Here is a 27,084-nt window from a genome sequence, read left to right on the forward strand (position 1 = left end):
TTGATGTAAATGTACCCTGCTGGAAAAAAAGCACAATGCTTATTTATTTTACCAGCTAAACTCTTCTAATTGATCGTCGCAGCTGATCTATTCTAGTTATAGTTGCGGTCAAGGTTGGCTCTTTACACCTTGTACAAGTGATCCACGATTAAGGTGAAATATTTTTAAGTTTAAGCAATTTGTTTTGTTAAGAGGGTTGTTCTGCTTTATGATTTGTTGTTTGCTGATGGAAATAATTTATCAGCAAGTAGGATTCCACTTTGATTTAATTTTATTCTCTTATGCTTTTCTCCTTCTAAAATTACTGGGGCTCAAGGGGTGAAAGCACAAAGCATATTTTTAAATGATTCTCTCCTATTGTGGTTGATAATTTGTTCAGAGCTGTAGTCATTAAGAGTAACAATATTCTGCCTTGATCATAATCTGTATTTGCTTACACCTCTTAATACTTTTTTGGCTCAGGGGACTAACAAATATTTTAAGGTTGCATGTCAAAAAGGTCAATTGCTCAGAATGGGAGCAAATTACTGTTCCGTCAAGGTACATTTGTGAGTTTTTTTTATTTGCAATATAATTTTATCTGGCAATGTGTTTCTTCTTATTCTTCTTAGATAAGTACCATCTCTGTCGCTAAGTATTATCATCATTTATACATTTTTCATTGATATTCTTATTCTATAAATCTCATTTTGTAATTATGTGTTCCTCTAGTGTAAAGAGCTATTGTTGCTTTAAATCTTCATAACTATGGAAGTGGAATTTTCTCTTCGTTCGTTTAGCTTATTGTTTTAAGTTGCATGTTTTGTTGCTTCAGACATTTTGCATGGTAGTACATCTTGCTATACCCTGTTGTTTCGTCAAGTTTTGGAATTATTACAAATTTAATTTAAACTTTATATGCTTACAGGTGGAAACTAGCTTAAGTCTTATGTTCTTAATAATAAAAGGATTTTTTTTACAATGTGCAGGTATATTGAGATGATTTCTTTGGAGCAATTCTTGACAACATTTGTAGTTGAGGCCTTTAGAATGGAAGAATGTATTTCACTAATTTTTGTATACATTTCTTGTTTTGTATTTAGTGATAAAGGAATCAGAATTGGGCATAAATTATGTTGTAATATGATTTCTTAAGCCTAAACTAGTAGACTAAATATTGTAATTACATTTGAGTAATTAATAAAAATCTATTTATGTTACCTTATTTGGCTTCAACTTTCATATTTGTTTTCCTAGTTTTGTGTAAGTAAAAAAAGATTATGTTTCTCTAAGCTAATATAACACATGTTTTATACTAAAGTGTAGTATAACACAAAAAATGTGTTATACTTTATACTAAAGTGTAGTATAACACAAAAAAAGTGTTATATAATCGACTATAAATAACATAATTAAACACTTATCTATATATTAAAATAACACAGAAATTGTGTTATCGTTGACAGTACAATAACACATCTGTATAACACTGATAAAGTGTTATGTAAAGTACCCTGACCTACGATAACATAGTCAGTCTTAACACATCAGAAAGCGTTATCGTATGCTTTGATAACACATTTTCGGTGTTATTAAAAGCATTTTTTCTTGTAGTGCACCGGGATATCGGACATACAACCGATGAATGTCGACAGTTAAAAGACAAGATCGAGGAATCGATCTCGAGAGGTTATTTCGGAAAATATGTAAGAAATTGAAATCCTAACCAAGCTTCTACCAGCCAAAGGGCAGCGGTCGCGCCACCTGCCCAGGATAGTAACTCTCGAGCTCGGGAAGATGAGCGGCCCCCTCCGATTGATGGAGAGGATGTTATAACCATTTCGGGGGTACCTCATATAGCAGGAGCGGGCAAGAATGCCCAAACAATATATGTAAATGAGTTAAAAACTGGTGACGGTTCTCCCTACGTACCCGAACCAAGAGCTCCGAAACAACAAAGGGTTGAAACTCAACCTATAACTTTCACTGAAGAGGACGCGTCTCATGAACAGTTTCCCCATAATGACCCCCTGGTCATCACCCTTCAGCTCGTGAACAAGAGGGTGCATCGAGTCCTAATTTATAATGGGAGCTCGGTGAATATCCTTTATAAAGCCACTTTAGAAAAGATGGGACTCGCGCTTCGTGACCTAAAAGCTTGTGCAACCACGTTGTACGGATTTTGAGGAGAAGGGATTGCCTGTATGGGATCCATTGAACTCCCTCTGACCTTGGGAGACTATCCAGTCTCTATAACCAAGATGATGGAGTTTGTCGTAGTGGATCTTCCATCTGCCTACAACATACTGCTTGGGAGACCCGCCCTAGTTGGGCTGGGGGCAGTTTCTTCCGTTAGGCATCTGGCCATCAAGTTCACGACCTCTAGTGGCATCGGGACTTTGAAAGGAGACCAGCTTGCGGGTAGGGAATGCTATAGCATTTCTGTTAGAGGGAGAAACAAACAAGTGCACAGGCACTTGTCATAATTCAAGACAAGGATGGAACAATCTTCAAAATAGATGAAGAGATCGACCCCAGAATAGAGGAAAGGGCTGACCTCAAGCCACTAGAAGCGCTCGAAGAGGTCAAGCTCGAAGAAGTCGATCCCACAAAAACCATGAAGGTGGGGAAAAACCTTTCTGAAAAGGCAAAGTAGCAATTAATTTGCTTCTTAAAGAAGAACCATGATGTTTTCGCATGGTCGCATTCGTACATGGTAGGGATAAGTCCAAACATGATAAGCCATGCACTTAATGTTTACAAGAGCTTCCCTCCGAAGAAGCAAAAACGAAGACTCCTGGACAATGATAGAAAGAAAGCCCTAAAGGAAGAAGTCGACAGGTTAAAGGAAAATCGGTTCATACGAGATGCCTTTTATCCTGATTGAATCACCAACCCAGTATTGGTTCCGAAACCTAACAGAACGAGCTTTATAAATGATAAAGGGCTATACTGTTACAATGTCATGCCTTTCGGGCTTAAAAATGTTGGAGCAACATACCAAAGACTCGTGAACAGAATGTTCTCCGAGCAGATAGGTAATAACATGGAAGTTTATGTGGATGATATGTTAGTCAAGTCTAAACATAACGATAACCATGTAGATGACCTCGAAGAATGCTTTGTCATATTACGGAAGTACAACATGAAACTCAATCCCCAAAAATGCTCTTTCGGAGTATCTTCGGGGAAGTTTCTAGGCTTTATAGTGAACGCGCGAGGGATAGAGGTTAATCCTGACAAGATCCAGGCATTAATTGATATGCCCTCGCCTCGAAAGCATAAAGATGTCTAGAGTTTAACTCGATGGATGGCGGCATTAAGTAGGTTTATTTATAAGTCTACAGACCGATGTCTTCCATTCTTCAACCTTCTGAGAGAAGGCAAAAAGTTCGAGTGGACAGAGGAATGCGAGCTCGCATTCCAAGATTTAAAGAAACACCTCGCAGAGCCTCCAATCTTGTCAAAACCTATCATAGGAGAAGTCTTATACTTGTATCTCGCTACTACCAAGCACGCCATTAGTGTTGTGCTCGTCAGAGAAGACAAGAAGGTACAAAAACCAGTATATTATGTCAGCAAAAGGTTACTGGGGGCAGAATCGAGATACCCTTTAATGGAAAAACTGGCCATCAGCTGGATCCATTCATCTCGAAAGCTCCAACCTTACTTCCAAGCGCACCCTATCCATGTGTTGACTGACCAACCACTGCGACAAGTTTTGTCCAAACCAGAGGCCTCGGGCAGATTGCTAAAATGGGCAGTTGAACTCGGACAGTTCGAGATCGCTTATCATCCGAGAACAACCATAAAGGGACAAGCCCTAGCAGATTTCATCGTAGAATGTACTAGAGTATCCGACGACGAAGTTATAACCCCAGCCCGCGAGCTCTGGAAGCTTTATGTCGACAAATCTTCCAACGAAAATTGATCGGGGGCAGAAATAATACTAATCACTCTAGTAGGAAATCGATTTCATTCCACCTTGAGGTCCAGCTTCGAAGCATCTAATAATGAAGCTGAGTACGAAGCTTTATTGGTAAGACTCTGAATAGCCAAAGAACTAAAGGTAAAGGCAGTACAGTGCTACAGTGATTCACAGTTGGTGGTCAACCAAATTTTAGGGGAATATCAAGCTCGATGCATAAGAATGGATGCGTATTTAGAAAAAGCCAAGGCTGCACTCAAACATTTCAAGTTCTACGCCATAGAGCAAGTTCCCTGAGAACAAAACTCAAATGCAGACGCCTTATCTAGGCTCGCTACATCCAGCAAGGCCGACACGCTAAACATAGTACCAATAGAGTTCCTGTCGACCCCCAGTATCAGCGAACCTGAAGAGGAAGACGTATGCATGATCGACTCTGAACCAACCTGGATGACCCCAATAGTTGATTACCTCGAAACTGGCATTCTCCCAGCCGCCTATGTGGCACTTCCCCATTGGCTAGGAATGGGTCAAAACCCACATTTTCCACCAGCCACCTTCAACCCATATTTTGTGGGTATTGGGCCTTGTGAAATTGCTATTTTGAGCTTTAAAGCTCATCTTTTTTGGTGCTTTAGAAAAAGGGCATTTTGACCATGCACCAAAATAACTAGGTTAATATTTATAATAAGATTTAATTTTTCAAAATCATATTTTATTGTTAATATTTCATATTTATTTTGTAAACCTCATTTTGTTGTTTAATTTCTTTTTAGTCATTTTCTCCCTCTATAAATAGGGACTCTTTCTTCACAATTTCTATGTAATTTTTAGGTAGCAAAACTCTACCAAATTTTAGTCTCATTTCTCATATTTTCTCTCTAGAATTTCATGAGAATGTCTAGCATAATAGGCTAACCTTCTTAGGAATGTTAGGATGATCCTATATGCACTATGACTTTGTTTGGTATTTTTGATTCACCATGTGCTTGAAGTTTATATATTTTAGTGATTTATTTTCTTTCATCTCTACTTCTTCATCTTATTATCTATATTTATGTTTACTAATAGTATATAGATTTTGTCATGCACTTTCTATGCATTATCAAATTAGTGAAAATAATATAGATAATATCTCTATCATTTTCTCCATCTCACTCATATATATATGTACTTTTGCTAAAATCTATATAGAATTAGTCATGCTCTTTCTATGTAATTTATAAATAGTAAAAGTAATATTTGTGTTAGGTTTTATGTTCAATCTTTTATTGCATTATTGCCAATGGTATAATGTCATTGTTAGATTTCTCATAAGATTTATCTCATCCTTCCATGGTAAAGAATAATAATCAATTGAATACATTTTTGTAAAATATATTTGTGCATCAATGTTAAATCTTCCAAATGAATAGTTGGGATGTGAACTTCTCGTTTGTGTAACTTTTGTGAATCAAAGATCCAAATAAATAAGTATGCATATTGATGACTCTTGATCCTTCCTCCTTGTTACCTATTGTTACATCACACTTTATTCTATCTTTTTTTCTAATCTTTAAATTTCAAAAACAACAAAAATATCACTTGTTCTATTTTCCTCACATTATTTATCTCTTAAACTTTATTTATTGATTAACTTTATTTTCTTGCCTCCTTGTGGAATCGACCGCCCGATCTATACTACGAAAACCGCTAAGTGGAACTCACGTTTGGGCGTTAAACACTCGTGGACTATGCAGATTTTAACTGTTGAACTACGTAAAAAGATCTTGTCTTCACTCTTTTTATTCATATCCTTTGGTATATTATTGATTAATTGCTCTTCTTTCTTAAGTTGACGAAAAACGGCGTCAACACTACACCTCAAGACATGAGTAATGGTAGGGAAAAACTTATGATTCACAAAATATTCTCAACACGTGAGATCTTGGAATATTAGGTCTGAGACAGTTTTTAGGGATAAAAAAATAATACGATCTATTTTCTCTCTGTCAAAAATTTTATGAAACTATTTCCATCTCATAAATTTATAAAAGAATTAATTAAATTTTCAAAATTCAAAAATTTAAAATTCAAATTATAAATCAATTATTAAATAATTTAATAAATAAAAGAAATTTCCAAGACTCATTCTTTTCTTTTAATTATTATTTAATAATTATTTATTCAAAAATATATAAACTTGATATCAAATTTATCAGATTAATTAAAGAATAAATATCATTTCAAATTCAAATCCAATTTGAATTATCATAAATAAAATTTTCACATTATTTAAATAAATAAAGCTAATTAATTATCTTAATTATTTAAATGTTATTTTCGAAAATACCAAAATAATTTTTGAAAAATATAATTAATTAATTTATCTCAATTACATATTTGACCATGAAGAACAAATTTCTTCCAAATATGTCATTTTCTTGATTTTTCCCAATTTCAACTCTTATCTTGAATACTGTTGATAGAGCTATCTCAGGGACCTATGGACCTATAATTTCAAGCTCCAATAAATATAGATTATTGATTAAAACTCTTTAATATAATAACCTTAATTTATTAATCTCAATATTATTCCACTAAAAATATGAGATTACACTCTTGTAATTATAGACATTTATTTATTGAATATTTTTAAATATATAAAAAGTGTCAATCGATTTAATTACTACATACAATTCAAATCCTCTATTAATAGTTCATAATCAAAGTACGAATTAATTACCGTTTAACCTCTTTAATTATATCTTATTTCCTTAAGTACCATTAATTTATTAGTGAAGGTTGATTCATAAACTAATTTATGAATTTGAGTTCAATAACCTTTCAATTCCAAGAGGCAACCCTTAAGAGAACCATTATTCAATTTTTCTCGGAAATGTATAGATTTCATATTTGTATATTATGTCCTAGCCATTTACATCAATGAGTTCCCAAAACAAAAGTTTTCGGTCTAATCATTATGACAAACTATAACAAGTGAGTCAAAAAACTCATATGACATAAATAGGAGTTCATAATAACTTCAGGATTAAGATCAATTTGTATATGATCACCTTATTAACATGTTTAATTAATACTTATAAAGTAAACGATATTAATAAATATTAATAACATATCAGGTCTCGTTCATGTATAACCATTTTATACAAAGTACTTTCACTAATATGTCATACTACATCAGTAATCTGTATCTAGATTACATGTATTCATAATACTAGTAAACCGTAGTTATAGTATTTAATCCAAAGATTCTACGTAACTTTATTTTACTGTGAAATGTTTAAATATGTTCCCTACAATCTTAATCATCTCCTACCAATATAAGATTGTAGTCCCAATAAAGAATATGAGAATTTTACTAATCCCAACAATTCTACTACTCCTGGGCTGCTCAATAAATCAGTGAGTTCTTTATTGACTATTGGCTCTCGGACTTGAGATAGTGATCTCCTTGCTGATATGTTTGCAGATCAGGATAGAGACCCGAAACTAAGCATTCCGCTAAGATGCTCTTCTCACTGGGATCACTGGTATTGAATACATGAAACTTCAGGCCTTTACTCTGTCAGAAGTGCTTACCGTTCACTGCAAGTCCTTCATGGTCGCTGGGTTTTGGACAATAATTGTGGTTTTTGGCGTACTCTTTGGACTCTTAATATTCTCCAAAAGTCAAGAATTTCTTGTGGCGTGCTGCCTTAGGTTGCCTCCCCACCAACCTGAATTTAAAGCTGCGTTTTGCGGACATTAGCTCCAGCTGCCCTATTTGTTTGAAGGTTAATGAATCGGTTACTCATGCTCTTCTTTTTTGCCCTTTTGTTTTGTCTTGCTGGTTCACGTTTGGGATTACTATAGGGCCTGATAAGCGCGAGAATTTTGGGAGCTGGTTGGAGCAAACTCAAGGAATCAGTAAGAAAACTTTGCTGATTAGTATGCTTTGTTGGAGTATTTGGAAAGCTCGCAATGACTTCGTTTGGAGAGGTACTCGACTGGATAAACATGAATTAGTTACATCTGCACTTACTTATTTTGATCATCGGAGTGTTGCTCAGAAAAGTGATTCAGAATAGTCACTCTTTTGGTTATGCACATTCTTCTGCCCAATCTTGTGGGAGTTATGCACATTGGACCACACCATGTGTTAATATGGTCAAGATTAATGTAGATGCTGCTTTATTTCAGGATAGTCACTCTTTTGGTTTTGGTTGGGCAGTTAGGGACCATTGTAGTACTCTCATTAAGGCTAGGAGTAGTCATCTGAGGTGTGGCTTGGTTCTTCCCCACGTTGCTGAAGCAATCGGAGTCAAGGAGGCTCTTAGTTGGATTAAATCTCAGCTGCTGCAGAATGTTATTATAGAGTCTAACTGTCATTTGCTTGTTCAGTTCAGGCTATTCATAGCTCTACCTCCTTGCTTTCTCCTTTTGGGAATATTGTTAGGGATTGTCAAGTGTTATTGTCTCATTGTACTAATGTATATTCAGTTTGTGAAGCATTCTCTTAACCATGTAGCTCATTGTTAGGAGCTCTTGTTATAACCCATTTGATTTGTTGATCCTTTTGCAGGCAGATTTAGCCAGCTAATAAACCTTCCTTGGTTAAAAAAAAAAAAAAAAAAAAAAAGCCTAGTTAGATTTTAATGTCCAAAAAAAAATGAACCATACCAAACTAATATTTTTTTTTTAAGAAAATATTTAACGTATAATTACTCATATTTTTTTAAAATACATAAAATAATATAAAAAATTTAATGTCTTTTTTATTAACTACACTGGAAAAAATTTAGAATTTACATATAACATTCTCATTTAACGTTCTCCTTCTGTATTTCTGCCAAAATAAAAGAACTAGAATATTGTAGATAAAAGAATAAAGTTAAAAATGAAAAAACGTTAGTAGAGGAGTTCTCACACCAAAAACCCTTTTCATTGCCAAATGTAATATTCTACTTCCAACACATAAAAGCTGCGCATGCATTCCTCGCAAGTGCCACGACTGGCCTTTTCTGCGCTTTGTTTGCCACGCACTTAGTTCCTTCTCCATTTCTCCTCCTTTATAAGCCTAAGTCTAACCACGCTTGTTTTCAAACACTACAAAGTGGACAAATACCATGGCCACATTCTTCATGGAAAACGATGCCTTAGCTACAGAATCTCGTTTTGCACCTGTAACTTATGAAAGAAGGGTTAGAAGTGACCTTGAAACCACTCTTCCAAAGCCTTGTAAGTTCATTTCTTAACTGGGATTTCATTTTAAAACTAAGAAAAGTTCAATGTTATCTGATCAAAGTTTTAGTTGCAATTGTTATTTGGGTCAAGATATGCTAAGACCGTGTAGTTAATGATAAAGGGTCTTTAGATATATGATATATGTTGAGCCATGATCTATGTTTAATGTCTTTTATATGTACCAACCAAAAATCAGATCTGCCAAGGGCATTGGTAGCTCCTGACACAAGTCACCCAACAGGAACACCCGATCATAAGCATTACAATCTGAGTGTTCTTCAGCAACATGTTGCTTTTTTTGACCAAGATGACAATGGAATCATTTACCCTTGGGAGACTTATTCTGGTAAAATGTTTATATTCAAATCCATTACTCATTTCTCTCTCTTTGAACTTTTTTTCTTCTATTTATTCTTTAAAATTTTCTTTGGTTGTCTTTGATTAAGGTCTGCGTGCTATTGGTTTCAATGCCTTTGCTTCTCTTATAATGGCCATTGCTATCAATGCTGCTCTGAGCTATTCAACTCTGCCTGTAAGTTTATTCACAATTCATCTTTTGTGTTTTTCTGATATTGAATCTTAAGCTTCTTACTCCAGTAAGAGCTAATTATGATCTAATTTTTTTTTATTCAAGGGATGGATCCCTTCTCCTTTCCTTCCCGTATACGTTCACAACATTCACAAAGCCAAGCATGGTAGTGATTCTGGAACATATGACACAGAAGGAAGGTACATAAAATTTACTCTAATATGTTTTACCAATCTAATGAGAAATCATTCTAATTAGTACTATTGTCTGTTACCATTTTCCTTTGATGGGTTTTTCAGGTATATGCCAGTTAATCTAGAAAATACATTTAGCAAATATGCTCTAACAGTGCCTGACAAATTGAGCTTTGGAGAGCTCTGGAACATGACAGAGGGAAACAGACTTACATTTGACCTATTTGGCTGGTATGATCTAATACTTTCATAATGAACTAAAGAAACTTTTACTACTGTAGTCGTTATAGGTTGACTGTATATATAGCCTCATTTTCTAGATTATGAAATATCATGTGGTTTAAATTGCAGGGCTGCAAGTAAGTTTGAATGGGGATTGCTGTATATTCTAGCCAGAGATGAAGAGGGTTTTCTCTCTAAAGAAGCTGTGAGGAGAGTGTATGATGGAAGTTTGTTTGAGTATTGTGCCAAGATGAATCTGGGTGATGAGGATAAATTGTATTAATGCTTGTAAATATCTTAAGAGAAGTGTGTTGTTGCTAGTGAATAATTTTCAGAGGAAGGTCTTTGTCTAGACAGTAGAAGGCTCTGATCTTCCAAGTTTAAGAAGTCAAAACCACTCAAGTTTAGCTCATGTTTAAAGTGCTTGTTTATTATACGCTTGTGAGCTTTAGCCATATGTAACTATTTTCATATCAACTTGCATTGTACTACTATTTTCTATCCATAATTGTTTTATATTTTAATGAAAAAGCTTTACCAAATATTATTTAGAGAGAAATATAGAATAGTACAAATATCTTCTGTAGAAGCAACATAAGCCTTATTAGGCAATCAATCTTTGGTTGAATCTTCAGATAGAAATTTCAAGTACCAAAAATGAAGGTTTCTTTTAGCAAACATAGTACATTGGGTTTGGAAGTTTAAATGTTCTCTTAGCATTTGGTAGTCCTTGAATGCTGCTGTATTGGTCTCCAACAATACCCCAAATACGGTATCCTTTGCTGATCAACTGTTGTCTAGCTCTAGCTTTGTAATCCCGCACTGAGCAGAGTTCATCTTCAGGTGACCTATGCACAAAAACCAAAAAAATTAATAAAACCATGTAGGCTGTAATTAAAGGAAAAAACTTCTCTTTCTTTCTTTTGGCTTTGTTTCATATAGAGAGAGTAAACTGACCTTAATATCAAATTAGTCCATCCATGAATTTCAACATTCATAAGATTGTCAGTTGTCTCTGATCTGAGATGTTCTCTCCTGGAAGAAATCAAAAAGATCTGCAAGCCTCTGGACTTTATCTCATTGAAGAGTCTGAGAGAGTGATCCAAAGCAGGTGCTTTACCTTGACTCTGCCATTCCTCAAAAGAGGTCAGATTCAGCTTCTCTCCCCTGTTTATTCATGAAAATATTAAGTAAATTTACATGATTTACAAAAAAGACTGAAAACCCAGATACAAAATTGCTTGAACTTGTCACAATATTTTCATATCTGTGATGTTCTAAAAGTGCAAAAAGGAAAGTTACCCATAATGGTGTTTTTTGTAGAAAGGCACAGTTGACAAAAGGGTGTCATCAATATCAAAAATCCAAGCATCTCTGCCATCTTTCTTCAAGCTGCAACTTGTGCTGAGAAAAACTATGCATTCCTCTATGGCTCTTTCTGAGTCAACCTTGTACTGAGTTGAAGTCACATATTTTCCAATGTAGCCAACACATTCTTCAGGGACAACTTCGAAATCTCGAATGTTGTGAAGCTCAACATTCATCCTCCAGCTCTCACAGTAGTTCCTCAGTGTGATCTGCATACCATTTTTGGTTCTCTGATTCAAAATGTTCCAATCAGCAACTGCTAGGCTAATGCAAAGGCTCAAAGAGCACAACAAGAGGATTTGGCTTCTGCCCATTTTGTTTTTCAATGTAGTTATTGAAGATACATGGAGAACACTATTTGTAAAGGCTTTTATATGGCTCCAACATTGGGTTTGGATTAAGGGGATGATGCCGGGTCACATGGGATTTGGTACAACATGTCAAGAGGCATCACAGGCTGGTTATGAGTAAGCACAGTCGTGTTCTTTGGTAGTGGAGAAGAGGTGATCTTGGATTGTATTGTAACATGTGATTTAAGTACTAAAAAACTATTACTAAATTGAAATAATAAATGTGTGATGATTATTATTATTATTAGAGTAAAATAATATGCAATTATGCAGTTTGGCCTAAGGGATTTGGATTGTCTTTTTGGAAGTTTGTGGGAACATGGGTTGAAACTCTTTAGATAGTCAAATGTTGAGGAAGCATCTAAAACTAAAAGAGACTGTTTCAGGAGCTCAACAAAGACACTAAGTATAAGTATATTATACTCAACAATAGTATAAATGAATGCCTGGATATATCAATTTAGGCATGTCATGTTAGGTAGGTATTTTGACTAATTGCTTCCAACTCCCCTTTCCATTTCTATCATGTTTCCACGTTTTGAGCCTGCCTGACAACTCAGAAGGTTGGATAGTTGGATAGTAGGATTTCTATCAAATGGAATACACTTTCTTATGAAGGCAAATTTAAGTCGGTTTAGTTTATAGAGCAAAAAGACTTAAATACTCGAAACCAACTAGAGCTTTTATGAATTAATTTGTTTTAACTTGCAAACTTAAATATAGTATTACCTGACAACTACTAAAAATTATTAATAATAGAATAAATTAAAATGATCATTTTGATATTCCATATTCCACTAGTGAAAAAACTATAACTTTAAAATAGAATGTATTCTATTACTCTAAAATGCAACCACAGCGAAAAACAAAACAAAAAAGTAATTCATCAAGTAATTCAACCAAGAAAAAAAAGATCAATTCTTTTCCATTCCATTGGTGAGTGCCCTTAGTTTTCTTTTTCATGTTAATAATTTAATAATTTCTTCTTTTTTGACAAATGAGATAAATGAAATAATAGTCACAAACTAATAAGCTAAATTTCAACTTCATAGGAGTGTGCATAATAAATGCAGGACAAAATCAAGTATGAAACTCTGGATCCACAAAACTTCTTTGAATGTATACCAAACCTTACTAAAATAACAAAACAAGTTCGAATTTCACAAATGTCTGGAACTATCCTAGAAAAAACACTTCAGTCAAGGCACTTAAACAATAGCATTGGCTGCGCTTGCAATCCTCGGCCATAGATCAGCACACTCCTTCCCAATAGGACCAGTAATGGCAGACCCTAAAACAAGTAAAAAAAAAAACCAATAAGCAAAGCTAAAAATAATACAAGGAAAGCATGAAATAATTTTTAATTTCAGTGAATAGAACTGAGTTTTAGTTCATAACTATACCTTTCATTTCTCCCTTGGGGTTCACAATAACACCAGCATTATCTGCAAATGGAATTATTGCAAAGATGATTAGAATATTAACAATTAAGTCACAAATTTCCATTTCTCCCTTAGGAAACTATGCAGATGCAACTTGTAAAATTAAAGAAAACAAATGTAGAGCCCTAATGGAGCAGATGTGAGCATTAAAAGGCCAAGACACACCTGTAACGATGGACACAATTGATTTTCCAGAAATGTAACCGTATCAGCCATAGATGTAAAGGATGATACTTGACTTATGTCTGGTGGTATATATATACCAACTATAACTCCAATTTTTGCGAACAAAAGGAGCAATACAAACATATACTTCATTAAAAAAGAAACTCAAGAAAAAAGTTTGTTAAAACATAATGCAACTAGTGGAAAAAGCTAAAATATCCCAACCTTGACAGGGATAGTAAACATAATTACCATCCGGGTATTGGGGTGAGGTTGGTATTTATAATATTGCTGGGTATGGGAAGTGTGAAGGAACAGTGATATACAATTCTCCACACCACATCACCAGCAACACAACTAGCCTAACTTTCCAATAGAACCAAAACATTTACTGAAGAAAGAAATTTAATGAAAAATCATTTGACTAGAAAAACGAGAATATGTATGAAATAATTTATAGAATTGCAAAAAGCAAAATACTATATAAGAGACACCCACTCGATAATATTTGACTATATAGATTTAGCTGGTCTCAGAAAGCATCAAATCATAGTACACACATAGCAGACTAAATAGTAAGATATGTATGCATCAGAATACCACAAAACCAGCAATCATTTTTTTCGAATAGTACCAAGGAAAAACCTTTATATCCTTGTTCGTCTTTAGGTGAGAAAATAGAAGACAACAATATAACATTATTTTACTTAGCATCAAATAATTAACTTCACATGAAATACAATATGAGAGACAATCGTAACTGTTGCTTATGTTATGCATGGTAATCATTAAAACGGCAAAAATACAAACATGAATTCAAATAGATCAATCAAATTCTATCAGAAACTTGAATTGCCAGCACAGCACAAAAAAAATCTGGTATGTAGCACCCAAAACAACAAAACTATTCATAGAACTCCCTTTAAGCTAATTCATCAAAAGTACAGAATATAAAAGCAAATTGAAATGAAACTAGAGAATTGTTGAATAATAAACAGCTACACAAAAATAAAGAAAAACAATGACCAAAAGTTTACCTTCAAAGTACATGAAGACACCATCCTTTCGGCGCCAGGGCTTGCGCTGCCTGACGATAACAGCAGGCAGAACCTTCTTCCTCAGATCAGGCTTTCCTTTCTTAACAGTGGCCATAACCATGTCACCAACACAAGCAGATGGCAACCTGTTCAAACGACCCTTGATTCCCTTTACAGAGATGATGTAAAGGTTCTTAGCTCCAGTGTTATCAGCACAATTCACAGTGGCTGCCACTGGCAAACCCAGTGACATCCTGAACTTGTTCCCTGCGGAACCTCCACGCCCTATACCAAAAAACTAACAGGTTACAATGTATTATTCTAAAATAAAATGCATTTAGCTTAAAAAAAATCTACAAAGTAACAACTTTTTTCTACAATAAAAGGATTCTTTCCTTTTTACTTTCACCATCTGTAATGATCAATAAAACCCACTAATAAAACATACACAAAGCTCACATTTCTAAAGACCAAACACCTATATAAGTAATATTGCTTACAATAAAACTAAGAGAACATGCAGATATCACTAAAAAAAATTATCCTGAAAAGATTTTCTATCTTACAAGTAGATCTATTACTAAACAGATAAAGAAACAAATGACAGAGCTCAATTATGCTCGTAATATCAATGGCACGACAAGAAGATTGCTATTTGGTTCACTAATTTCTTATGAAAACTAACGAATGGAAATGAACAAAAGAGAAGAACTGACCTCGCTTCGACATTGTGGGTTGCTGCAGGAGACGACTGAAAGTGATGCTAGGGTTTTTGAGACTATATATAAAGAGGGCTACTAGGGTTCAGCGAGATCACACTTTCTCATATTCCCAAATAGACCTTCGTCTTCTATCCAAATACCAATTGTACTGGGCCTTATAATGCTAGGCCTAGATGGGCCTTTGCTTGTTATATAGGCAGCATTGTTTATAGTTTCTTTCTAATGGGAATCTCAAGCTTTCCATTTTTTTTAGGGAAATCTACAAAAATATACTAAAAGTTAAAAAAAATCTGAAAAATACGGTGCATTACAAAAATACGGGATTTTTGGATAAAAACACGGAATGACAAAATTGTAAATACGGAGTGGCAAAATCATAAATAAAAGCTGTAAAATACAATTTTTTGTGAACAACGTTTACTAGTAAATATATGTTACAAACTTGTAAATATCTGTTACGTGTTTGTAAATAATATTTACAAAATCCATTATAGAATTGTAGATTTTTTTTTTTTTTTTTTTTAGATAAAACTTTCAAATAAATTTGTAACTAAATTTTTTATTTTTGTAACAATAGTTTACAAATTTAGTTTTACAACTAAGAAATATATTTTTGTAACTAATATTTACGAAAATATTTTATAGTTAAGAAATCATTTGAAAATGTCTTCTTCTTTACTATGAGAGAAATCAAAACTCGGATCACAATTATTCTCAATTACCCAAGTAATAAATCTAAAACAAAAACAATGGAATTATCCACTGAAATTAAGTTCATCACAATATATACATATATTATATATATATATATTCAAAAACCTGTCAAGAAGATGAAAAAACCATTAACAACACTTTCTAACCGTATATACATATATTATATATGTATATGATGATGATACACTTTCTAACCAGTATATGTATATATCTATCGACTGAAATTAAGTTCATCACAATATATACATATATTATATATATATATATCTAAAAACCAGTCAAGAGATTATTTTATATTACCGTATATTCAAAAACCAGTCAATATATACATATGTTGATGATGATGATCAGTAGTTTTCATATTACCGTAAATGTGTAATTATTTTATATTACCGTATATTTAGAATTTTTTTCCTAAACACCGTACTTAATGTAATTATCCCTTTTTTTTATTGTAAGTGATGGTATTTTCCCTTATAATTAAAAGTATGGTTTTCTAAACTATAACATTTACTTTTTATTTGGAATTTATTAGTTATATTTTTGTTAATATGGTTTTTATATAGGAAGTGTAATTATTCACACCCATTGTATGAAGCTCCACGGTAGTTCACAACAGCAACACTACCCAATTATGATGGTTGTGAAAATGGAGCAATAGGTTTTTAAAGCCCGTGTCATTGGGAGTTTGGGAGGTGGTGGCAATATGGCTCACCACCGTCTAGAAGATTCGAATCGAGTTGAAGATGTTTTATGTTGCGAAATTTTCCAGCATCCACATTTTGCCGTCCCTAATGGGTCTTCATAGCTGATCCAATGAAGATCTTACTCTAGTCAATTGTAAGAACTCATTTGTGTATTTGGTTTTCGCAAGAAATGATGTCATTGTTGATAATTTGATGAAAAGGATCAATCGAAAGACAAGAGCACCACACACAACCATATTAAGGCTTTGACCAATGGAATATGAGGGGTTAGACTCGCATGGGCAAGAGGAGCACGACCCTAGAGTGCATGTCAATGATGGTCGTTGAACGGTGGAATTGCTAGTATTAGCCACGAGGAAGAAAATAAACATATGAGTGCAACAGAAAACTGGAGAATGAAAAGTTATATTTTGGTTTTCAGGTTACAAAGTTTTATTGATTTGTGTAAAAAATGTAACGCCCAACATTTTCATTATACATTTTTTATTTAAATCACAGTTTTCAATACATAAAATGTACGATTTTACAAATTTAAGAAATAGTAATGGAAAAATAGTGTTTAAAGCATGATTTTATGTAATTAACTAGATTAAAGAGAGAAAGACTTGTGTAGTCAAGTATTGGACCCAAATGTCATATAATTTTAATTGGGAATTTTTATAAAATTAAGAAAGTTTTGCCAAATGGCTTATTTGAAAAGAATTTTAATATTTTGGGTCCAAATGTAATTTCAAAAAAAAGCTTCAGCCTTATTTTCCCGTAGCCTCTTTCTCTCCTCAAAAATTTTCTTTTATTTCTCTCTTCTTCTCTACCTCTTTCTTTCTTTCTTTTTCCTCTTTGTGTGTTACTGTTGCCGATGACGAAGGACCACTTTCCAGCCACCACATATAGACACACACCTAACCAAAATGTGTAGAATCCTCCGAACTATCGAACACGCGAGAATCTATAACTCACTCGCTGGTTAAGCACCTCAACCGATCGATTTAAGTTCGCTCACCGCGCGACTTCAAAGTTGCAATTCGGCCACCTCGAGCATCTGTGAGCTTATCCGTCACCACCACCGTACAATATTATTTTTGTACAATTATTGATATTTGTAAGATCATTAAATTTTGGAGAAATTATATTTATTTTATCAATGTGAGATTTTATGGCTAATTAATAGTAATATAAATATTTATATTTATATTATTATCATTATATTGATCATTACAATTTTATGTTAAAAATATGATTTCTTTTAATAAAATGATTATTTGAATAAATTATTTTATGTTAAAAATATATACATTCACATACATATTGTTATTGAGGTATTTTGTTATTAATGTAATAATATAAGTAAAAGTTATCAGTATTATAATGATAATAATAATTATTATCATTTATATGGTTTCTGGTATTGTTAATATACATTATCAATAGTGTATATTTACGATTTTGATAGAATTTAATAAATGATATACCTTGAATATGATTTGTATAGATTGGATTGATTGACTCTTGGTGAACAGTTTTAAAATAAGCGAAGGACCTAAGGTAAGTAAATTTCACCTTTTGTGCTTAAGTGTGAGATGTATGACTACATTGATTGTGTATGTCTCATGAGTTAAGTATGGGATGATGAGTATGTGATGAATAGTTATATGAGTTATGTGTGGTATGAATATCATAATGGATTATATGACATATAATAGATGAATTTCGTGATATATAAAAGTTGTCTTAATTGGTTAAGTTTGATATGAGTTACGTGCAAGTATGTGTTCTCATGTTGATGAATATGTGGATTTGTTCGTGATTTTGTACCTGTTATGTTATATGAAGCCTTTAAGTTTTTAGGCTGGAAACCTTAGACCTAAATCATAGCTCTACGTTAAGGTATAACAACGTCACCAATCCAAAGTTTCATATATCATGACTAGAGATGTTTTGAATTATATGATATGTGATACAATGCATTGATTGAATATCATCAAACATGAATCATGAACATATACATTGGCATTTTAACATCAACATGTATGCATGGCATGTACAGTTATGTGATACATTATTATATGATATAAGATCATGCATAAGTGACAGGTGTCGTGCGCCGTGTCAAATTTAATTATTATTTTCTTTTCAGTATCACCAATCATATCAACATAACGGTAAATTTGAGTCGAACCCATGAGGACTACGTTCAAATTATTATTCAATAATTAACAACGAAAATTAAAGAAGAGACTTTTTTTCTTTCTCGAATTGAAACTTAAATAGCATAAACATAAAAACAATAATGAGTTGATATTGCGATTTAAAGAAACAGTTAAAAGTCATTCTCCACCCTCCACAATCATTTAAGACCAACAATAATAAACATTATTTTGATTTCTCAATTGAATTATTAATCTTATAGATAACGTTGAAGCAGTCAATTATCTCAATCTCTCAATTACAATTAATCAAGGCGAAGCGCTCAATAATTAAATCTTTATACCAAGCAATAGATCCATGAAGCATGTAATCTAATTAACCTAGGAATAACATTATTTTTTTTGGAGATAGGTTAATCTAAGCAACAAATCAATTTAGCATATGATTTGTTTAACCTAGGTTTTAAACTTCATCACAATCAACAATACCTATGACAATACTATCAAATGAAAATTATCACATCAACTTAGAACCCTAAACTATTAGGTGAATAATAATTCTAAGATGATAGTAGAACAATGAAACATCCTAATTAGCTGGCCATCTAACAAGATATCACATAACCCATAACATTAATATAGAATAGTAGAAGTAATTTAACATTGGAGAAATCAATAAATAACATTCATTATTGAAAATCAAGAATTCATGTTTTGGGTTTTGAAATAACCCTTAATCTAAAAGAAGATTACTCCATAATTACAAGCATAACCAATAACATAATCATAATTGAAATTAAAGAGAAGAAGGAAAAACTAGTTTGATGTAGGAAAGATTGTTGTCCTCTCCTCTCCTCTGTTCTTCTAATCTCCAGAATTCGTAATTCAAAACTTATCAAAACCTTAACCCTAAAACTCTTTATAATCCACTTAAAAATCTAATTAAAAATAACATAAAAACTGAAATCGCGTTGACTAGCCACGACCTAGAAAAGTAGTGGTCGCGGCCAGTGCACAGTTTCTCTTAAAAATTCGTATTTTGGCCGCTACTTGAAGAAGTACTCGCCGCGACCAAAACTTGCTATTTCCAAAATCCTAATTCCTTGTAATTAGGTTGCGGCCACCACTTCTTTGAGCCAGAACCAATGCTCCAAATTTCACTTCTCTTGATTTTGTAAGCCACTACTCAAGCTTCATTTACCGCAACATCGCCATATATGCTTAGAGACTTCATAACACATTAGAATTACATCTCAACTTCATCTTGCAACTCCTTTTTGTAGCCTATAACATTCTTAAACAAAAATTGCATCAAATTTATCAGTGTTATCAACAAAAATTACAACTTAGTATAAATATAAAAAACTTACAAAATGAAGCTAAACTCTCTTAAATCACCAAATTAGCATCATCCAAATACAAAAGAACTTGCAAAATATATATATATATATATAACAATGAACTTTTCAATAAGAATATGAGAAAAGTTATGAAATGCCTTGAAAAGTCTTATGAAAAGTTAAATATTCTAATGACAACAAGGCTTAAGCAGAGTGATAATAAGATGTTAAAAATGGTGTCATTGTTTTGATGAAGCAATTAAGTAAGTTCAGTAAAGAAGACAGAGGTCTATAAGGCTTATAGTGATTGCTCACTAGTGTGGGCTAGGTCAGAGTTGACCATTTAGATATGTTTGTCATGTTCTCGTCTTTCTCCTCCATTTATATGTGTAATAAGTATGACAACTACGACAACGATGAAATAAGCAATACGATGAGTCCAGCCGGAGGAGAACCCATGAGATTTTATATTATATGTGTAACAAGTCCTGCAGGCATTGGCAAAATCGAACAGTGTGCACAAAAGATAATGGGCCCATAAAAATGTGAAAGTAAAAAGAGAAAAAGCATAAAAGTAAAGTTTCAAAGTGCATGATCAATAAATGAAATGCATAAGTATTACAAGTCAGCATATGAGTATATGTGCACTTCAAACTCACGACATTTATGTGTATGTGTATGCATGAGATTTACTTACTCGGAGTTAGCTCATTATGTTATTTTCCAACCTTTCTCCATCTTTGGCTTTAGATGTTGGGCAACTTGTGGAGCACGAACTCAGTAGCAATGCAATAGTGGTTTAGGATCTTTCATATTGTTATATTTAAATTAAAGTATTCATACGTGTAATAATTTCTATTAATAAGAATATATAAAAGTTTTAAAATTTTCTGTAGTTCATAGTATCATTTTATTTAGTTCATTTGGCCAAGTGCTTAACATACTCTGTTATCCAAAAAACAGGCATGAATGACATGGCAAACATTTAGTACATGTGGCTGACATCTGGCAGAATTCGTGCTCGACTATCAATTAGGAAGATATCTATTATCGCAACGTTCGATCTCTTCATACGACCAGCCTGGTCGTACGAATGCTATACGCGAAAAAGATCTTATGCAGTTATGATAGTATCCGAAATTATCTCCCATGATTTCCTGAGTATCTGATTATTTAGGAAATAATATCTGTAACAAATTAATGTAAATCCTCCTTGAGCCTATAAATAGAGAAAGATAGCTCAAGGGAGGGGGCTTCTTTTTTTGCTTTCTGATCACTGGAGATTAGAGTGATTCTATTTGATATATTGTCTTGTTCTTCAGAGGTTTGTGAAACTCATTGAACCATAGTTCTTTGATCACTCCTTTGAATCCTATATCAATAACAATTGAAGTGGACGTAGGTTATTACCAGATTATGGGGCCGAACCACTATAAACTCTTGTGTTCTTTATTGTTTCGTCATCATATTCTTTCCAACGTGTTTGTCCATATCAAGCATATTTGACTCCGTGTCAGTTGGCCAAAATCAAGGTCAACATACTCGTAAACCCTTAAATTAGGAGTATGTGGCAGACGTACCCTACCTTAGGGTCGTCACAAAAAAGCTGGAGAAGAAATGTTACATTTTAGTTCTTAGATTGCATGGTGTTATTGATCTATGCGAGAGAACTAAAGAAAAAATTACATTTTGTGTTTTTTAGGTTACAAAATATTTTTTTTCGAATCAAAGGTGTTATCCCCATTTCCTGGAAGGGCTTTGGGCCTTCGCCCTGGCCCACGGTCAGAGAACCGGCTCGGCATTTGGGCCTGGCCCAGGGTCCCTTGGTTTGACTATCACACAAGGGGACTGGTACGGACAGGGACTCTAGACTGGGCTCGCTTGGAGGGGTCTGGGACGTCCCTCCGAATTCATCTTCATCCTGACGGTCCCGGCGATGTCCATAGCGCCCAGACCGTCGCGGCCTACACATTCCTGTCCCGGAGCCTGGTATGGTCTGGGCCCGAGGTAAATGGAGCGGGCCAAAGGTAAACAGACCTTGGTCACCTCCTCCCCAATTGAAGGGCCAGGCGTCCAGGATCCTGAAACCGCCTCATTTCGCGTGGGCATTGTCCCCCACTTTTCGCCTGCAGAAAAGGTCGCCTCGGGATTGCCCACTGGTGTGTCAGAACTGTGCAGCCAAGTACTCTGACCGGTTTTTGTCTCCTGAATCAGCATCGTGACTCGAAGTGGTCTGAGCCAAAGCGTCGTTTTGTCGGGCTAAGGCTTGCGTCTCAGGTCAACCAATTGGGCCTTAGCTGGTCTGAATTTTGTGTATTGTATACCTCTTTGTATTGGGCCTCCACTAGAAAGGCCCCTTGTACCCATTTCTCTGATGGGCCCGGGTCGGATCTGGCCCAGACTCGAGGTTCCCCTCAGCTTATAAATATAAGCTGTAGAACAACGTGCGAAAGAGAGAGAAGGAGGGGAGAGAAAGTAGAAACTCTGTTCAGATATAATTAGAAAACTCCATTGTAAAAGCTTCTTCTGACTCTAATATATGGACTCGTGGACTAAGGCTAGTTAACGTCTCAACCACGTAAAAACCTCGTGTCGATCTTCCATTTTCATTATTATTACTAGTAAATATCATTCATTAATATAGTTGCCGAAAATCTCGGTTAACAGTTTGGTGCTTTCATTGAGAGCTGAAGGAAGCTAGCGCCAACATCAGGCCTTTTACTACGATGGTGAACACGCGTCACACCACCTTCGACCCTACCAACCCAGAGCAAGGTAACGGAGACCCGCTGCCTTCTCAGCACATTCCTCAAGACCTGCCTGAAGACGTGCCTCCTCAAACATCTCACCAAGATGAGTCGCAAGACTACGAGGGTGAGGCAGAGTACGAAGTAGAAAACGAAGAAGAGTACTACGAGGAGGAGAACGAGGGAGAGTATCACGACGAAGCCGCAGACCCCGGGGTCCCTCACAACGATCAGCAAGACTCGGAGGTGACTAGACTGAGACAGTAGATCCTAGATTAGGAAGCCAGGATGGCTGAGTAGGCGGAGGCGCACCGCCGGGTGCAAGAGTCTCTGCGAGCCCTGCAAGCACTGATGGTCGAGCAGGGCCCGGCAGCCAACCCCACAGCTGGCCCGCAACTAGAGACGCAACAACCCGCTCCCCAAGTGCAAGCCGGGGGCCCCAGGGGTGCCAGCCCGATCTGTCCCCCAGAGTCTATTCCCGACACAGCTACGAAAGTCCCGGACAAGGAGCGACGGACGACCCGGAAAAAGACCACCCCCGTCAATAAAGCCGGGGCACGTTCACGGTCGTTACCTAGGAAAGAGAAGGTGCGCCCTGTCCCAGGACGAGGTCACCCAATCAATCCGCAGGGAGAGCGGCCGCGGAACGATCAGCCCCGGCACGCCCCAGGGGCGAACGGGCGGGAAAGGTCTTTGCACCCAAGTGCCTCGGTCAACAAGAACTGCCGGGACCGGTCTTTCCACGAGGATCTTCACGCTCTCAGTTCAAGGGACGACACTTCCCGGGTAGATCTACGTGACGGACTGAATGCCCGGAAAGAGCGGGCCCGCAAGGAAAAAATCCTTCCTCGAGACGGCGACCTCAGGAACGACATCAATGACAGGAGGAATGAGAGAATCCCCCTGGATGACAGCACGGCCAAGCAGCTCATGGAGCAAATGGCCACATTAAAAAAGGTCACTGACCGCTTGGTCCGCAAGCAAGAAGGCGCGGACACTGACTCTGACGAAGAGGATAAAGAGCCATGCGCGAGGCACATCCTGGACGCTGTACTGCCCAAGGGGTTCAAGATGCCAAGCCTCACCGCCTACACTGGAAGCACAAATCCCAGGGATCATCTGTTCCGGTACAACCGACTCATGACCGTGGCCCACGTCAGCGACGACGGCAAATGCCTCTGCTTCTCCATCACGTTGGGCGGTCCCGCCGAAGAGTGGTGGAAAAGGCTTAAACCGAGGTCCATCCAAACATGGTCCGGGCTACAGTCGGCGTTCCGGAAGCAATTCGTGGCCGCCATGAGGATGGACATGCAAATCAGTGCCCTCGCCAATATTAAGCAACTACCCGCGGAGACGTTGAAGGCCTATATCCAGCGCTTCACTGAAGAAGCCTCCAAGACTAAGGTCGATGACGGATAGCGCCTGGTGGCACTGCAGTCTGGGATCCGGGCCGGGTCCCCACTCTGGGACGACATGCAGCGCAGTAAAGCCACCACTCTGGAAGAATTCATCAACTGGGAGGAGGCTCAGATCCAGGCCTTCGGATGGCCGTTGACTCCTCACCCCATCCCTTAGACGATTCCGAGTGGTGCGGGGCAGTTCCCTGCGCAGTCCTACGCAACGCCCCCTATAGTCCCGGGGACGGCTGTTGCGCCCGGTGCCAGTTACACGCCTACGGTATACGGCCCTGCTACTTCGGGATACGCCCCGGCCCAATCAGCGCATTTCTCTGGTTATGGCGTCGCGCCGGCGGGGCACAGTATGGCCCCCATCGTAGCCCAGCAATCGCAGACCGGAGTAACCGAGGCAAGCGTGAATCCCTCTCGGGGGAAGCGGTCCGGCAAAGGCCAGAACCGGACAGAGCCGGCCAAAAAAGGGAAGAAGGGATATGAGCCCCAATATTCAGAATACACCAACTTGGTGGACACCCGGGAAAACATCTACCTGGCTACGGAAAGAGCAGTCCACTACCGGAAGCCTAGCCCCATGTTTAAGGGGGGAAGGAATCCCAGAGATACCAGCAAACGGTGCGCCTATCACAAAGATGTAGGTCACACCACCGACGAGTGTCGACAGCTCAAAGATGAGATTGAGAACCTCATCAAGCTGGGGCATCTCCATCAGTGGGTAAGGGTGCCCGTGGGCGTCCCGGGCGTGTCAGCAATCCCCGGACATTCCACGGCTCCGGTGACGACTCGTGCATACCTACCCCAGGGAGGGTATGCACCAGGACCCTCAGGGGACCATCGCCGCGCAGGCCCCCGGCCCTGGAATTCCTTATCTTACCGGAGCAGCGCTCCCTCGAGTGGACGGGCACGTGGCGACCATATCGGGCGGACCCCACCTAGGAGGACCTTCGAAGAATGACCAAAAGCGCTATCTGAGCGAGCTGGACCACGACCAAGAAGTTTGCGCCCTTGTCCAGGTCCCGGCTCAGCGCCCTAAACTGATGAACCTCCCCATCACGTTCACGGAGGACGACGCCCGCAACGTCCATTTTCCGCACCACGACCCGCTGGTCGTAGATGCCCAAATTGTCAATAAGCTGGTATCCCGCGTGTTGGTGGACGACGGAAGCTCCGTCAACTTGCTGTTCAAACCTGCCTTTGCCGCCATTGGCCTGACGGAGGCTGATTTGGCGTCATGCCCAACCCAAATCTACAGCTTCAACGGAGACGCGCTTCTCCCCATGGGAAAGGTCCAGCTGCCGGTGACGCTGGGGGATGAGTTGCAGCACTCGTTCAAGTTCTGTACCTTTGTTGTGGTGGATTGCCCAACCGCTTACAACGTCATCTTTGGCCGACCCGCCCTGGTCGAGTTCGGGGCCATCACCTCCATCCGCCATCTATGCATGAAGTTCCCGTGCAGCAATGGAGGAATAGGGACTGTCCGCGGAGACCAAAAAAGCGCTCGTAAGTGTTACCATGTCTCTGCCCGTCCCGTATATATGGTCCGGGAAGAGCCCGTCGAGCCAGCCCTCCGCCCAGTTGAGCAAGTAGTCCAGGATGAGGACGATCTGGACCCGCGAATAGGGGACGAGCGTGTCCTGGAGCCAATGGACGAAATAGAAGAGGTATGCATCAGCGAAACCGACCCGACCAGGGTCTTCCAAGTGGGAAAGAGCCTACCGGCGGACATTCGGGCCGCCATTATCGCCCGAGTCCGAGAAAACCAGGATCTTCTGGCGTGGTCCCACTCCGATATGACCGGGATTGACCGCAATATCATCTGCCACGCGTTAAGTATTGACCCAAACGCGACCTCGGTCCGCCAGAAACGCAGACCTTTGGGGACGGAAAGGGCCGAGGCCCTCAAGCTGGAGGTGGAGAAGTTGTCTTCCATCAATTTCATCCACGAAGCGATATACCCCGTATGGCTAGCCAATCCGGTCTTGGTGCCGAAACCTAACGGGACCTGGAAAACTTGCATCGACTTCACGGACCTCAACAAAGCGTGCCCGAAGGACTGTTTCCCGCTCCCCCGAATAGATCAAATGGTGGACGCTACGTCCGGTTACGAGATCTTAAGTTTCATGGCCGCCTACTCGGGCTACAACCAGATCTCCATGCACGTGGCGGATCAGGAGCACACCAGTTTCCAAACAGACAAGGGCATCTATTGCTACATAGTCATGCCTTTCGGACTCAAAAATGTCGGAGCAACTTACCAGAGGCTCGTCAATCGAATGTTTCGGGCCCAGCTAGGGCGAAACATGGAAGTATACATCGACGATATGCTGGTCAAGTCCAAGACGTCGGGGGACCATTCAGAGGATTTGGCGGAGGCTTTCGCGGTTATCCGGAAGTACGGAATGAAGCTGAACCCTAAGAAGTGCACTTTCGGCGTAGCTTCCGGGAAGTTCCTGGGCTTCATAGTGAGCTTTCGAGGGATCGAAGCCAACCCAGAGAAGATCAAGGCACTGATTGACATGGCCTCTCCCCGGAAGCACAAGGACGTTCAAAGCCTGACGGGGCGAGTGGCCGCCCTGAGCCGTTTCGTTTCCAAGGCCACGGACAAGTGCGTCCCTTTTTTCAACGTCCTTCGGGGAAGCCAGCGGTTCGAATGGTCACCCGAGTGCGAAGAAGCCTTCCAGAAGCTGAAAGAACACTTGGCCAAGGCCCCCATCCTGGAAAAACCAGTCGAGGGATAGCCTTTGTACCTATACCTGGCCGTGACCGAGCATGCCATCAGCGCCGCGTTGGTACGAGAAGAGGAAAGGACACAACTCCCGGTATACTACGTGAGCAAGCGGCTACTAGACGCCGAATCT

The 27,084-nt window shown here is 37.8% G+C and overlaps 4 protein-coding genes across 4 annotated transcripts; 2 read left to right on the plus strand and 2 right to left on the minus strand.

The window, feature by feature from the left end:
- Positions 1 to 7,281: 7,281 nt before the first annotated feature.
- On the plus strand, positions 7,282 to 8,443 carry LOC133819661 (uncharacterized). The gene is made up of 2 exons (XM_062252961.1): positions 7,282 to 7,888; positions 8,090 to 8,443. The coding sequence occupies exons 1-2, from the start codon at positions 7,871 to 7,873 to the stop codon at positions 8,426 to 8,428; spliced, it is 357 nt and encodes a 118-aa protein (XP_062108945.1). The 5' UTR covers positions 7,282 to 7,870; the 3' UTR covers positions 8,429 to 8,443.
- Positions 8,444 to 8,869: 426 nt separating this feature from the next.
- Positions 8,870 to 10,632, plus strand: LOC133819659 (peroxygenase-like). Its single transcript, XM_062252959.1, has 6 exons — positions 8,870 to 9,127; positions 9,330 to 9,479; positions 9,580 to 9,665; positions 9,768 to 9,862; positions 9,962 to 10,087; positions 10,208 to 10,632. Exons 1-6 carry the CDS (start codon positions 9,016 to 9,018, stop codon positions 10,359 to 10,361), a joined length of 723 nt encoding a protein of 240 aa, XP_062108943.1. The 5' UTR covers positions 8,870 to 9,015; the 3' UTR covers positions 10,362 to 10,632.
- Positions 10,633 to 10,726: 94 nt separating this feature from the next.
- On the minus strand, positions 10,727 to 11,883 carry LOC133819658 (acid phosphatase 1-like). Its single transcript, XM_062252957.1, has 3 exons — positions 11,381 to 11,883; positions 11,036 to 11,245; positions 10,727 to 10,926 (listed from the first exon to the last, which is right to left on the minus strand). Exons 1-3 carry the CDS (start codon positions 11,758 to 11,760, stop codon positions 10,749 to 10,751), a joined length of 768 nt encoding a protein of 255 aa, XP_062108941.1. The 5' UTR covers positions 11,761 to 11,883; the 3' UTR covers positions 10,727 to 10,748.
- Positions 11,884 to 12,822: 939 nt separating this feature from the next.
- Positions 12,823 to 15,314, minus strand: LOC133819660 (large ribosomal subunit protein uL14x/uL14z/uL14y). Its single transcript, XM_062252960.1, has 4 exons — positions 15,157 to 15,314; positions 14,441 to 14,725; positions 13,200 to 13,241; positions 12,823 to 13,087 (listed from the first exon to the last, which is right to left on the minus strand). The coding sequence occupies exons 1-4, from the start codon at positions 15,167 to 15,169 to the stop codon at positions 13,005 to 13,007; spliced, it is 423 nt and encodes a 140-aa protein (XP_062108944.1). The 5' UTR covers positions 15,170 to 15,314; the 3' UTR covers positions 12,823 to 13,004.
- Between the last annotated feature and the right edge of the window lie 11,770 nt (positions 15,315 to 27,084).

This window comes from Humulus lupulus, chromosome 2 (assembly GCF_963169125.1).
Source record: "Humulus lupulus chromosome 2, drHumLupu1.1, whole genome shotgun sequence".
Taxonomy (NCBI): Eukaryota; Viridiplantae; Streptophyta; class Magnoliopsida; order Rosales; family Cannabaceae; genus Humulus; species Humulus lupulus.